Raw genomic sequence first — 15366 nt, forward strand, 5'->3', positions numbered from 1 at the left:
AATGTTCAGCAAATTAAAATCTGCGAATAAATTAAACTAATTGATCGTAATGGTAAATTGATACAAGTAAAACTAATTCATCGTAATGGTAAATTGATACCTTATAGGAGTTATTGCCATTGGTTACTATTTTAATTAAATTTTCAAGATTTTTTTTAGGAATTGAAAGATTATTTTCAGCATTTTTTATTTTTTAATTTTTTTTGCAAAACTATGAATAATGAATATGAAACTTAAAAGGCAAATATTTTTAGTTATCTAAGACCAAGGATTTGTTTGGATTACTATATACAAATACTTGGTAAGACCTAACCCGAATAATTCAGTCATTACATTCCGCTGATCTACGATTACTACATTAACAAGTAGGAGAGATCGATTACGGGGAGGGACTGGATTATTCGGGTTAGGTAAGACCTACAATTTTAAGTCAACCTGAACGAAATTTTCAATCCACCTCTTATATAAGTTAATGCCATTGAGGATATTGAGAGACGATTTTTATCACATTTTTTTCTTTTTGCAGAAACTATGTCGTATAGTTGCAGACAAACTTTAAAGAGAAAAAATGTTCATCAGCTGAGGGTAACATTTACCATAGAGGTAACAAGCCCTTTTTTGAAGTTAACTGGGTGTTCCAAAAAGACTCCCCATTTCTCTGTATCATTTATTTAGTTGTCAAGTAAATTTAACTAATTTGTTTTATATGTTGCCACCATCTAATGCAAAATTATTACTCTACTTAAAGAAAAGCAGTAGGGACATCTACTTGAAAACGGTTTGCCGATTTGTAATCTACTCGTAAATCCACGTTAAACTAACACATGAAAAATAAATCGTTAAGAACTTTAGACCTAAAAAGTCAGTGCCCAATCCCATTTAGATATTTTTAAACCATCAAGATATATTTAACTTTGTAAGTGTGTACTCAAGTATTACCTATTTAAGAACGACAACTCCATTTTAACTTCCTGAATCGTTTTCCGAAAAGTAAAGATATTATTTCACTTCCTTATGGAAAATTAATTCGTTTGTAACAATGCTAACTAAAAGGTTCAGTGTTTTCCATGTGATAGAAGGTAAGCCTAATTATGTGTTGCCATTACTATTAGATCAACAAAGAAGTATGTGCTAGCCCTCCGTACTTGTAAATGGATATATGTCCTCATACACAAGGAAATTGGAACTGAATCAAATGAACCTTTAAACTAACATGTATGGTTCAATTTTATTTTCAGATCATTTTTTTAGTTCCATAAATAGATTTCTTCCGTGGTTATTCAGGATTTAAACTTTACTTGCTTACGATGTTTTATAATGTATATGTAGGTCCCAACTACTGACTGTGAGATGGATATATATTGTTTTGATCGTTACGTATTTATCTTGTTTATCTGTGGTCGTTTCTAACCTCGAGTTTCTAACAATATGATGGTAATACATTAAAATTTTAACCAGTTCAACTTTTCTGGACAATTGTTTTTGTTGTGTGTGTGTGTGGGTTGGGTATAGACTTGTTTAGTAAGAAAGTAAAAACAGTACTTAATTCTAAAGGAGTTATGATTTGGGCCAAACCACAGGAAACAATGGGGATTCTTTATGTTGTTGCTATATATAAAAATAAAACCTGCATGGTGATAACAATGAATGAATGTGAGTCAGTTCAATACCATATATACTAGTAATCTTTCAAATGTTTACAATGATGAGCAAGGGAACTGTTAACCCTTCTAAGCTCCTCAATTATAAAATTAAGATATACCTGCAAGAATCTATGGACGGCCTCAAATCTGTTTCTTTTGCCATGCCCTTGACTTGAAAAAGATATCTTGGAATTGAATAAATATAACAACGGCTTGGCAATGCCATACCCTGAAGGATTAAAATGTATATATCAGAGGCGGATTTAGAGGGTTTTTCAGGGGGGCCCGGCCCCTCTTTTGCGGGAAAAATGATGATTATAAAGGGAATTACTGAAGCATTACTAGAGCGGGCCCACTTAGTCAGTCATGCCCCCCCCCCCCCCCCCCCCCCCCAACGAAAATTTCTGGATTTTCCACTGTATATGTTTAACTTTATCATATATTGATTATATACCAAGTGGCATCCCTGTAAGTATTCCAATATTTTAATTTATTAACTATGAATTGATTCATTATGACATAAATACAAATAATCATATGGGTCTCGTTTTCGATGACCCGATTTTGACCTATGCCGTGTATCAGCCCCAAGTGCAAATGTTGAGCTGAAAGTAACATATATATGTGTAGAAGTTTTATGTAAAAGTCTTGTTCTGATTTTCACAATTCTTACCAACTTATGATTAGTATAATACTATAAAATATAGAAACTACAGTGTAACGTTTTTTTTGCCTACCTACGTTATGCCCCACCTACGATAACGGAGGGGCATGATGTTTTCTGGTCAATGCGTCCGTCCGTTTGTTCGTTCGTCCGTTCGTCCGTCTGTCCCGCTTCAGGTTAAAGTTTTTTGTCAACTGGTAGTTTTTGATGAAGTTGAAGTCCAATCAACTTTAAACTTAGTACACATGTTCCCCATGATATGATCTTTCTAATTTAAATGCCAAATTAAAGTTTTTACCCCAATTTCACGGTCCACTTAACATAGATAGAAAATTGATAGTGCGAAGTTCAGGTTAAAGTTTTTGGTCTAGGTAGTTTTTGATGAAGTTGAAGTCCAATCAACTTGAAACTTAGTACTCATTTTCCCTATGATATGCTCTTTCTAATTTTAATGCCAAATTAAAGTTTTGACCCCAATTTCACGGTCCACTGAACATGGAAAGAGATAAGTGTGAGTGGGGCATCCGTGTACTATGGACACATTCTTGCTTTGTCTTTCAAATTGGTTGATTTATGGTATTGAACTGTGAAATGAGTTTTGTGTCAATTGATCTTACTTGACACATGATTAATAACAATATTTCTAAAAAAAATCCCGTTGATTATTAAGAATAGTAAGAAAATAAGGTCCCAATTCCCTGAGAAAAAGTTGGCAGTACGTTTTACGTTCCTTATGAAATGATTTTATCTGCGTTTGCCTTTTTAGCCAATAGTTAAGTTTTTGTATTGAGAAACAAGAATAGCTAAATATGCCATATAAGAGTTTCGACCCAATTTTCTGCTAAGGCTTAGTGCAGGGAAGGTCTGGTCATTTTTTTTTTGCCATCATTATTTACATTTTGCGTTAATTTTTTTTCTTTAGCATTATTTGTTGTATGATTGTTACCTCATGACCAGTTGCTAAAGTGGATAGTGGTAACAGCTATTTTTTGTTTTAGATTGGGTACTCAGGGCTTGAAGTCATAAAACTTTCCAGTCATACACTTACTCATACTCCAAAATCAACCAATCAAAATGCTGGATTTCATGTTTCAAGCATGATTTTTGTGCTCCAAGCATTAGCAAAGTTTGATGACTTCAACCCCAGGTGTACGTTGTCTTGCATACATAAGTTCTACTGATTACAAATATCAAACTTTTTTATTTGATTCCGGTGACAGATGAACAGCATTTGGGAACTTCCATCAAAATGACCTAAATAATTTAAAAAAAATGGTATAATTGCCAATGAAACAACTAGACATCAATGTTCAAATGAAGTGGATGTAAGCAATAATAGGCAACCATGCGGCCTTCGCCAATGAGGAAAACCCATACTGTCTTTAACAACCCGACATTAAAAATATAAAACAGTTCGATTGAAAAAAAACTAACGGCCTAATTTATAACAAAACAAGTTACTAAAAACAAATCTGACAGACGTAAACCAACGACAACCACTGAACTACATGCTCCTGACTTAGGACAGGCACGTACAAAATTGAGCGGGGTTAAACATGTTTGTGAGCGCTGAAACCTCCCTTAACTTGGACAGTGTTATAACAGAAGTAAAAAGAAAAAAAAAAATCAGTTAAAAAAGGCGTAACTCACCAGATCGATTCGTAGAAAATAACTTCAAACAAAAACAAAACACAGACCTGACGAGGCAAGATGTATATCCATCCCTGCATTATATCACGAACTTGAAAAACTCGGACAAAACGTTTCGTTGTAATCATCAATCAAAAACACTGCCGACAGTTAATTCAAAACTACCTAGTTCAACTTTGCTTGGGTGAGACGGTAATCTTGGTTTACGTACACTTACTAAATTTTAAGAATTTCAAATTCATATAGTCAAAAGGCACTATTTGAATCACGTCAGCACCGAAACAAACACTGGCTACAGGGTTTTGGTACAAATACTTCGTTTGGAATTATTAAATGTGATGAGGTAAACATCGGACCTTTTACTAGCACGCTCAATTGATAGATTAAGAATTTACTTTTTTCTAGTAACTATAACGTAAATGGGCTGAGGACGAACAAAAAATAGACTCATAACAATGTCGAATAATACGAGTGAAGCGACGTTGAGAGAAGAAACTACAGTATTCGCCGATACCACTACCCAGACCACTTCCACAGAAATCAAAAGTACATCTACTGTAACAGGTTGTTATAATTATCTTATAATGCTACTGGAGCCAAATTTATCATTTCAATTTATTTTGAGTAAACTAACAGAACTATTAAAATACAATTTTTTAATAGCTTAAGGCTTTACTATAGTGAATTGTTCTATTTTTATTTTACTTTCTCTTTCAAATAGGCAAACTCTATTAAATAATTTATTTTATAGTAGAAATATTTATTGTTTATGGTGCGAAATTGGAAAGTTTGGGAAATGTGTTATTTTTTTTACGACGGCCGAAGTAGCCGACAAAAATACTATTTATATTGTTCTCTGTACAAAAAGTTTGTTCATAGTTCAACATAGTACAACAAGCAGCAAAATTTGTGATATTTGGGCGTTTTCAATGAGATTAATGATAAAAATGCACATCGGAGCTACTCCGCTTTGAACCGACTGTTTTTGGAAAGTTTGCTATAGCTACTTTCCATAGGCGTCCGTCTAAACCTCCGGTGAGACAGACTATCGCAATGTTCTGCTCCAAGATAATGTAGTACTAGTGTTCGAATTCTTATTCTCGGATATTTTGTGTTACTACTCTTTTGAAAAGATTATAGCTTGAATAAAAAAGGAATGAATGTTCACCGACAATTCAGATGAATTAAACTTCATTTTGAAATAAGTATCACAAATACTACTTTGCGGATCGGCCATTGGCTGAAGAGAAAATCAAAAGAAATCTACGCGAGATAGCGTTTCATTCATGAATATTTCATGAATGAACATTTTCCCGCACTCTTTTTTTTACTATGTACGATATTTACAACTGTTTATTATTGAATAAGTAAAGGCAGAGTGTATCGAAAGAGTCCGGTATGCGAGAACAAGTTGAAATTTGACCAAGTCGGATAATTGACAAGTGATAATGGTTTGATTTATTTTAACAATACACAGGTGATAGAAAATATAATAATCGATAATTATATGGATTTTGTCTCACGCCAAAGACGGGTAAAGGTTAATGCCGGCTTTTATAGAAAAGTGCATTGTTTTTGTCAAACTGACATCGATCTGAAAGTTTTGATGCCTAAAATCATTTGAAAACTTTTAATTCCGTTATTTAAATACAAAGCTGTTTCACTTTCCAATGTGGATATAAGGACCTTCACTCGTTCAGCAGGCTCAAGTGGATCAAACTGACAACAGAAAAACATTGTCTTAATGACAATTAGTAGCATAGCATCCGTATACTAAAAAAGCAACCGAGTCATCATCTACTCATTAGAATATTATAGTTCAGTGTATCAAGACATTTGTCCATGTACTAGCAAAATTACTTTCTTAGTGCTTAACATTGCAGTGGCGGATCCAGAACTTTTATCCTCACACTTTATTCCTGGGGCAGTATGATTCTTTAAGATTGACCTATAATTAACAATGTGTCGTCCTAGCACAGAGGCAATGATTACTAGTATATCAAATAAATGGCTTAAAACAAAAATCTAAAATGTCATTGCCTCAATGGTAATTACACAGCAGCAACTAAAATGTGTTACAGGGTTATACGCACCTCAGATCAACATTGTATGAATCTTGTGTATATAAACTTTTTATGCCCCACCTACGATAGTAGAGGGGCATTATGTTTTCTGGTCTGTGCCTCCGTTCGTCCGTCCGTCTGTTCGTCCGTCCGTCTGTGCGTCCGTTCGCTTCAGGTTAAAGTTTTTGGTCAAGATAGTTTTTGAAGAAGTTGAAGTCTAATCAACTTGAAACTTAATACACATGTTCCCTATGATATGATCTTTCTAATTTTAATTCCAAATTAAAGTTTTGACCCTAATTTCACGGTCCACTGAACATAGAAAATGATAGTGCGAGTGGGGCATCCGTGTACTTGGGACACATTCTTGTTATTCCTGATGTCATACTACTATTGTTATGCCCCCACTATATTGAGTTTTATCCTTGTTTTTTTCTGTAAGTATGTACGTCCCTTACTTGTACGACTACGTCCATACATCCCAAAATTGATTTCTGTTCTCTTACTTTAGTTTGTCTGAACCAAATTTTATGAAACTTATACTCAATGCTTACAACCACAAAACACAAGTCAAGTTTTAATTTGGTTGTCGTCACTTTTTAGGGGTGCACTTTTCAGTATACCCTATCAAGTATATATACCTTTATATATAAGTTTAACTTATAGCTTTCTTCGGTTATACATTTATCAGGTGAACATAGAAACGGTCTTTAGATTCAGAAGTATAGATATATAAAACAAGAATGTGTCCATAGTACACGCATGCCCCATCTGCACTATCATTTTCTATGTTTAGTGGACCGTGAAAATGAATTAAAAACTCTAATTTGGCATTTAAATTAGAAAGATTATATCATAGGGAACATCTATCTGTATAATACTAAAATAACGAGGTCCAATTTGTCAGCCGTCATGGGGTAAAAACGACAAATCAAAGAATTCAATTTTATATATATCCAATATAGGACAATGGTGTTGATTAAAAATTACACCACTCCAGACCCTTTTGTTTTCCACATAATTAATATTGCCAATAATTAACAATTTCAGGGTCGAATCCGATACCAATACCAATAGTATATTTATCTGTTACCTATTACCTTATCTGTACGTTTCTCATCTGACAGGCGCAGCACCAAACGGTGTATTTCGTAAATTTGCTATATACACGGGTCAATTGATTGGACTTTAACATCATCAAAAACTACCCCGACCAAAAACTTTAACCTGAATGGGACAGACAGAGGAACGGAAGGAAGAACGGACGCAAAGACCAGAAAACATAATGTCCATAAATGGGGCATTAAAAGTGATTTTTGGAAATTGCTGCCGAGACAATGGTTTAGTTTGAAAAATCCAAACTGTGATTAAATACATATATTTGAAAATAAACACGTCTATAACCTATTTGAAATAATACACATATACAGTTGCAAACTTTCCAGAGGTGCTATCCAGCACTTTGATTAAATAGATTTCTCTGGTATTTTTGAACACTCTTCAATACGAATAATTGATAAAGCGATGCAAAAATATTATTGCAGCATATTTTCAACATTTAAATCCTCGACTTGTTACAGTTGTATTTTCCTTATAGTTGATGAGTTTCTCTCGGTTTTTCGTTTATTACGTAAGCCTTTTAGGGCCATGTTAATTTACTTTTTACAATTTGATATAACAGATTATCAATTTGATATAACAAATTATCAATTTGATATAACAAATTATCAATTTGATATAACAAATTATCAATTTGATATAACAAATTATCAATTTGATATAACATATTTTCAATTTTGATATAACAAATTATCAATTTGATATAACAAATTACCAATTTGATATAACAAATTACCAATTTGATATAACAAATTATCAATTTGATATAACAAATTTTCAATTTTATATAACAAGTTATCAATTTGATATAACAAATTGTGAATTATTCTACAAATAGTATGATTTTCTCGTAAGAATGATTATTTAAAAGTTGCATAGCACGAACTGGCGCATTATGGTGTATTAATTGATTGTTCATCTGATGTCCAGTGACAAATATCTAATGCGTTTTCTAAACTCAATTTACAGGTTTTATGTTTCTACAACCAACCCTCCTCCCTTTTCCCCTTTATTTGAGACTAGTTTCTCAATTTCGCATATGGGACCTGGTGCCTTAGAACGAACAAATATAAGAGAGAAAATGGGATTTATTTGATCAATTTATATTGCATATTTTCAAGTCAAAGCGAAACGAAGAGTTTTATTGAGATATTGATGTTTTTAGGAACATAATAACATGCAAGGATAAGCAAAATGCTTTTCCTTCTTAAAAAGCCTGGCACGTTGCTTTAATAATTTCAATAGGAACATGAAAGGATTTATTAAACATCCTTCAATTCATCACTGCATTTTTCTTAAATTTTGTTTCAACATATATTTTTGATTTTGATTTTTTTTTTATTAAAGATTAGGAAACATGCGTGAGATTGTGGACTTTCAATATCTGTATAAAAAAAAAAAAGACAACGCGAGTATAATCTGAGCATCTTAATAACGTTATATTAACATATATAGAATAAGGATTTCAGATTATGAGCAATGCAAACAACAAATAGAGAAGGGGGTAACCCAAATCCATGCATAAATAATTTGACATATCAAATTTCCATTTTTTGTGATATCAAATTAATAAATTGTTATATCAAATAATTATAATCTGTTATATCAAATTAATAATTTGTTATATCAAATTAATAATTTGTTATATCAAATTAATAATTTGTTATATCAAATTAATAATTTGTTATATCAAATTAATAATTTGTTATATCAAATTAATAATTTTTTATATCAAATAAAAAGTAAATTAACATGGCCCTAAAAGGCTTCCGTAGTTTATGACCCGGATTTGTTTTCTCTCAATCGATTGATGAATTCTGAACAGCGGTATAGGTGGCACGGTAGTATTTGCATTCCAGAATTTAGGTTGCTCTTTTGTGTACCCTAGGTAAATGTATCTAAACAGTGTGATTGGACAAAAAATACAGTATCAACTGAACATACTTTCCCAAACTGAGGGATGAATCAGGTGTAGAAAAATATGAAATAATTTTACATACAGATGAAAATGAATTTTTGAGAATTTTTGAGAATTTTGTATTCACTGCACCATAAAAGACCTAAAATTACTAGTGGCCTTAGGTTTCTAAAAATAGCAAAAAAAGTAAACGGTCATGATACATATTCAAATTCATTTCTGAATAGTAAAATGAAAGTACTTCAGTTAAGACCGGTTCAGTTAAGTGTGAATGTAGATTTTTTTGCAGTGTTAGAAAGTGGTGAAAATTCTAAAAAGGCTATCATTATCCCTATGGGCCAGGAAATACTACCGTGCCACCTATACTACAGTTTCCTTTATTAGACTTATACTAAAATTATGTATTATGTATAACCCCTATCTTTCTTTTTATAGAAAGTTACAAAGGGAGGAAAGGTGTAAGGAACGTTTTCCAAAATATAAATGATTGTTTACAGTATAGGCACTGCAACTTGAAAGATTTTCTGACTAACTCGTTAGTCCAAATTTAAAGCAATTATAAAACTAATGTAATATGTACAAACTTTCTGTACGAAGAACTTTCTTTTTACCTGGAAGTAAAACAGCTTTTAGTACAATGTACAAACTTTCTGTACAGAGTAAATTGTATTATCTTTTTATCTAGGTGTAAAACAGCTTGTAGTACTATGTGCAAACTTTCTGTACAGAGTACTATATAAGTTTTAAATAGTACTTTTCTCGTCTTATTTCGGCCATCTTATTTCTTATTCAGATGGTTATTTTGTGTTTTCTTTATAGAAGGTGGTGGCATGGGTGCCATGGCTGTTGCTGGAACTGTTATTGGTGCTATTGTTGCTGCCTGTGTTATTGCTTGTTTAGCTGTTATTATCTTGTAAGTAGCACCTTTTTAGGTCACAAAAATACTTATATGAGGAAAGCATTGAAAATTGGTGTATGAAATGAATTTTAAGTGTGCAGCAAAGAATCACATCTTCAAAATATCAGTGCGTTTAAGGCTCATCAGGCACTTATCTCAAGAAAAAAGTTAAGGTAGTGAATTTGCATGTATATTTCAAATAATGTCGGTCAACAGATAATTTACGGAAATTGTTGCATATATTACCTTAGCCGCTCGAACAGTTGCATTTCTATACGTTTCGACTTTTCAATTACTAGTCACCCTACTATATTGTCAAAAATTAAACCAACTCTTTTTTTCATAGTTCTATTGCACAAATATTTATACTGCTAAATGCATTGACAGTAAATTCGTTTGATCTTACACTTGTTCTTTCTGGTGTCATTAATGTATTTATATGTGTGGTAAAACTGCTGTATTTATTTTTAATGTTATAAGAAAGGAGGATTTATGATAAAGACACTTAGGGACCCTGGAATTAAGAAATAAAAAGTATAGTTGACCTAATATAATAAATAGCTCTTTCCATATGTATGACACGCCGTTATTATATTTATTCAATTTCGAGATATCTTATTTAGTTAAATAAGAAATCTTATAAACTAATTGAGATATCTTATAAACTAATTGAGATATCTTATAAACTAATTGAGATATCTTATAAACTAATTGAGATATCTTATATATTAATTGAGATATCTGATTTATTAAATAAGATATCTGATTTATTAAATAAGATATCTTATATATTAAATAAGATATCTTATTAATATGTTTATAAAGATATCTTATTTAAAATATAAGATATCTTATTAACTATATAAGATATCTTTTATATAGTTAATAATAGAGATATCTTAAATAAGATATATCCATAAGTTAATAAGATATCTCTATTATTTTATAAGATATCTCTATTAATTAATAAGATATCTCTATTAGTTTATAAGATATCTCTATTAATTAATAAGATATCTTATAAAGTTTGTATTTAAAAGATATCTTTATAAAGAAGTAAGATATCTTATATACTTTATAAGATATCTTATTAATTAATAGAGATATCTTATTAACTTATAGATATATCTTATAAACTAATAGAGATATCTTATAAACTTTATAAGATATCTTATTAATTAATAGAGATATCTTATTAACTAATAGAGATATCTTATAAACTAATAGAGATATCTTATAAACTAATAGAGATATCTTATTTACTTTCAAATTAAATAAGATATCTTATAAAAATTAAATTAAAGATATCTTAATACTTAATAAGATATTTTGTTTAATAAAAAAGATATCTTCAAATTTGAATAAATATAAAAACGGCGTGCCATATGTATGCTGTTAGTATATTTCTAAATATTTTCAAATTGTGATTTACACATTAGCAATCAGATTTCACGCATTTCATGTAAAACTGTGTCAGTTTTTGTCAGTTTTACATTTTGTCACTAATATTAAAATATAGGCCAATCTAACGGTATGTAGTTGTATGATGTTTAAGCTCGTATTCATACTCCTGCTTTGACCGAAACTGTTCTTATACAACATATTTGGATTTTTTTTAATTTAAATTTTAAATGTCTTTAGGATTCGATACAGAAAATCACAGAAGAAAAGCCAAGATAAATACAAACAGACTGTTAAAAACTTAAAAATTGATCAACTTCCAACTCCCAGTGATGTAGCATCAGAGGAATTACGGCCACCAGGACGTAAACCTGTCACACGGGAACCGGAAGTTGAGCCTGATCTTGGTTCGTCTGTCTTACACTATCAGAATGTGGCTGAGTTAAAATATGAAAACGTGGATAGTCCCGCCGAAATAGAACAACCAATCTACTTAGAACCACGGGGTGAAGATAAAAGACTTTATACAACAGGAGCAGGCTCAGAATACTATGTAGTTAATGACGATCCGAGTAAGGTTCCAAACTTACCCTGTCGCGATGACAACCCAAAACAAAATAATAAAATCAGAACAAATGTTACTAGTGATTCAAACACTAAAAAAACAACTTCTCATTCAGCCAAAGATTATGTGAATTTGAAAGAGGAGATTATATTACCTCCTCATCCTAAACACAAAGACAAACGCATGAAAATACATGCTAAGAATGATCTAGCTGTTGACGAGGTTTATGAAAATGAGGAAATTCCTAAGATTCAACATTCAAAGAAACCAAAAAGATGAACGAGTGTTTATTGAATTCGTTTTAATAAGTGTATAATGGTTATCGATGTTGATTTGCTATGAATGAATACATATAGAAAAACGCAATATTGGAATTTGTAAAATCACGTGTTAATTGGGAACAATTGTAACTAGTAGGTCTTTTGATAAAGTTTTGTACTTGTCAACTAATAATGACAATTGTCACCCGCAAATATTGGCATTATTTTCAAGAATCTGTTGTCAGGTTAAATATATGTTCAGTCTTTTAGAAAAGGGATCCCGTCACTATGCATACCAGCTCGAACTTTTTTTGTACGTTTATCTGTAAGTTTTCCTATTTCATACCACGAACTGGCAGCCATATGCATCATTGAATATTTTTTTTAGAAGAAAAAAAAATAATTTAGTTGTTAGAATCCAAATAAATATAAATACATTATCACCAAAACTTTGGAGAGTTTGGTTATTACTTTCCTTTCTTATATAGGCTACATCTATATCTTCATTTTAAGTTAAGGAAACAAATCTTTGTGTCACTGATTTTCTTCTATTTTTTAAGCAAGCGCAAAAGTCTTTCCTTTAAAAAAAAAAAGACGCCTGCTAAATTAAACATTCTTTCTGTAGAAAACACCAATCATTTCAAATTGAGTGGAGAAACGAAAAGCTCAAACCTTATTTGATATTGATCGTTTTATACATTGCATATTTTTTTTTATTAAGGGTAGACAAATTATGACTCAATTTTTATCAGTTATAAAAAACATAGAATGTTGCTTTTGTACGCAAGAAAAATCAAGCTAAATATGCAATCTTATCTGTTCGTATTTATTATGTTAACAAAAAGATTAAAAAAGGAACGATGATCTATATTTAGACCGAATCTGAAAGAAATTGACCCTTATTCCTTATTACAGCCAATTTCATTGAATGTGTAGGCAAAGGTAATATCTTTGGTTAAATTGCTTACTAGCTGAACCGTAAAGTCATTATTAGGTTAAATAAACTACCCTCCTTTAAGAATAGACTAGTCCGACAGATAACCAATCTATCCGTCTGTTGGACTAGGCTACTTCGAAAGGAGGGTAGTACACTGTACATAATGATGACTCCACGGTTCAGCTAACAAGCAAGCTAACCAAATATCGAGATCGGCTGTAAGTGTGACTGCGTGTTTACAATTACCAAAATGGACAGGTAATAAACATTGCAGATGTGCATGGGACTATTATTTCTCGGCTTAAGTTTTCAGAATTGTGTGTTTGTGTGCATGAATCTGAAAATAATAGTATCCATTAAATATTTGTGTTGCTCAGCCTCTTGTTTTGTCTTGTTAACGGTATTTTTATATTCCATGTCACATTCACCTCATATTTATAGTTATTATTGCGGCAGCATTATACAGCATTGTGTATGTAATACACATTCCTGCATTTTATTTCCGGTAATTAAATATTATCAATTTGCATACGTTTTAATATCTAAAGAACAAATTTTATTTTCATAGTTAAGATTTAATTTGAATTCTTATTTGTTATTTGTCTGGCATGTTGACAATTTCGACCATTGAGTGTTCATTTCATTAATAAAACATTTTCATTGTAGTTATTTAAAAATTACTCGAGCGAGTTTTAAAATGAGTTATAATGCTTGGAAAATTAATTATAGAATATAGCATATTTACCTGACGATATCAGGATATTGGTATTTAGTCAAATCTTAACTGGAATTTGTGATACAATTAGAATTCCAAAATGTATAAAATGTAATATGTCGAAATGTTTAGGCTTTAAATAAATATCTATTTGGATAAGTTAATGCAAGCAAACGAGTTGTATAGTGTCTTATACTGTTAGAGGTTTATAATGTTTAACAACCATCTTATATCAATGTATAAACACGTTAATTATGAGCTATGAAAGTCTAGTAGTTCGAGCATTTTTCTGAGTAAGTTTTAAAAAAAATTCAAACTAATATTCTTTACTGTGGGTTAGCATTCATTAAGTCGTCACTATCCTATAAATTAACAACTTGTAGTTATTTTTATAATTTATAATGTTCCTTGAAGGTGGAGCACGAATGCACGGTTAATTAATTCAATTGATGTGTCATTTGTATGCCAGGGTTATATTCCTTTGAACTATGTTCAATTTCAAAAAGTCAATGTTTTGATTGTCTACCTTGATGAATAGGGTTATAATTTAATCTTTTACATATAGTTTTTTTTTATTGAATTTAAAATCGTTACAAAATCTGTAAATGTACTAGATATTAGTATTTTTCATTGGTTTATTAAAGACATTTATGTATATCTATAATTTCATTTATTTGTTTTAAACATGAAGAATTATTTTATTATCTCATAATATATTTTTTTTTACTTCTAAATAATCCAACCGTGCAAGAACGTCATAGATGTGCAAGGTCAAATCTACCCTCATCATCAATAAGTTTCTTAGTGCTATGAGACAAATTGCTCCGAAATCACAGATCACAGTCGCTTGTTATGTCTCAGAATAAAAATTCCCATTTACCTTTATAAAACATTAAGGTATATGGGAGATTTTTTTATCTGAGACAAGTGCCTTTGTCACAGATAGAGTATCTTCTTCCAAGTAATCATGAAATAATTGCTCTCTTTTAAAGCAGTATTCTGAAAATTATTCATGATTTGTTGTAAACAATTATGTCAGATCTCAAATGAAGCAGACACGCTGTTTTAATTTATCTGCATTACTCGATCCCTAAAGACAAATACATAAAAGAAGTGTAATACCGCCTAATACAAACACACATACGCACAAAACACAAAAACAGAACACCATAGCCACCATTTTATCCCAGAAACTTCTAACTTACGCCGAATACTATAGTAATAAATTGTAATTGGAATCTACACAAAACATTTAATTATCTCCCCATAATGATAGAATGTTAGGAAAATTGACCTGAGTAATCTTCATTAATCACAGAGAGGGGGTAGCAAACAATTTTTAATTTAAGCTTAATTAACGTTAAAACAATTTTCCACTAAATAGTAATGTTACTTTATTCAAATATAAGGACTTTGTTAGCTAAATATACTAATTTTATTAGATATTAAGAATTTTTATGACAATAGACAAACACAAGTATATGACTAAGAAGTAGAAGTAGACTTAAGAGAAAGGTAGGAAGGGTTATGCAT

At 31.0% G+C, this 15366-nt stretch overlaps 1 protein-coding gene across 4 annotated transcripts; it reads left to right on the forward strand.

Moving 5' to 3' along the window:
* Positions 1-931: 931 nt before the first annotated feature.
* On the forward strand, positions 932-14494 carry LOC139491682 (uncharacterized). 4 transcript variants are annotated; one of them, XR_011656609.1, is made up of 5 exons: positions 938-1079; positions 4363-4521; positions 9880-9970; positions 11597-12308; positions 13037-14494. XR_011656609.1 is itself a non-coding variant. In XM_071279493.1 (4 exons), the coding sequence occupies exons 2-4, from the start codon at positions 4413-4415 to the stop codon at positions 12198-12200; spliced, it is 807 nt and encodes a 268-aa protein (XP_071135594.1). In that variant the 5' UTR covers positions 932-1079; positions 4363-4412; the 3' UTR covers positions 12201-14494. The 4 variants fall into 4 exon arrangements, 2 of the variants coding, with proteins under 2 accessions (XP_071135594.1, XP_071135595.1); XR_011656608.1 differs by having other exon boundaries at positions 946-1079; positions 11597-12298; positions 13027-14494; XM_071279493.1 differs by having other exon boundaries at positions 932-1079; positions 9877-9970; positions 11597-14494.
* The last annotated feature ends 872 nt before the right edge of the window (positions 14495-15366 follow it).

Source organism: Mytilus edulis, chromosome 10 (assembly GCF_963676685.1).
Source record: "Mytilus edulis chromosome 10, xbMytEdul2.2, whole genome shotgun sequence".
In the NCBI taxonomy this organism is placed as follows: domain Eukaryota; kingdom Metazoa; phylum Mollusca; class Bivalvia; order Mytilida; family Mytilidae; genus Mytilus; species Mytilus edulis.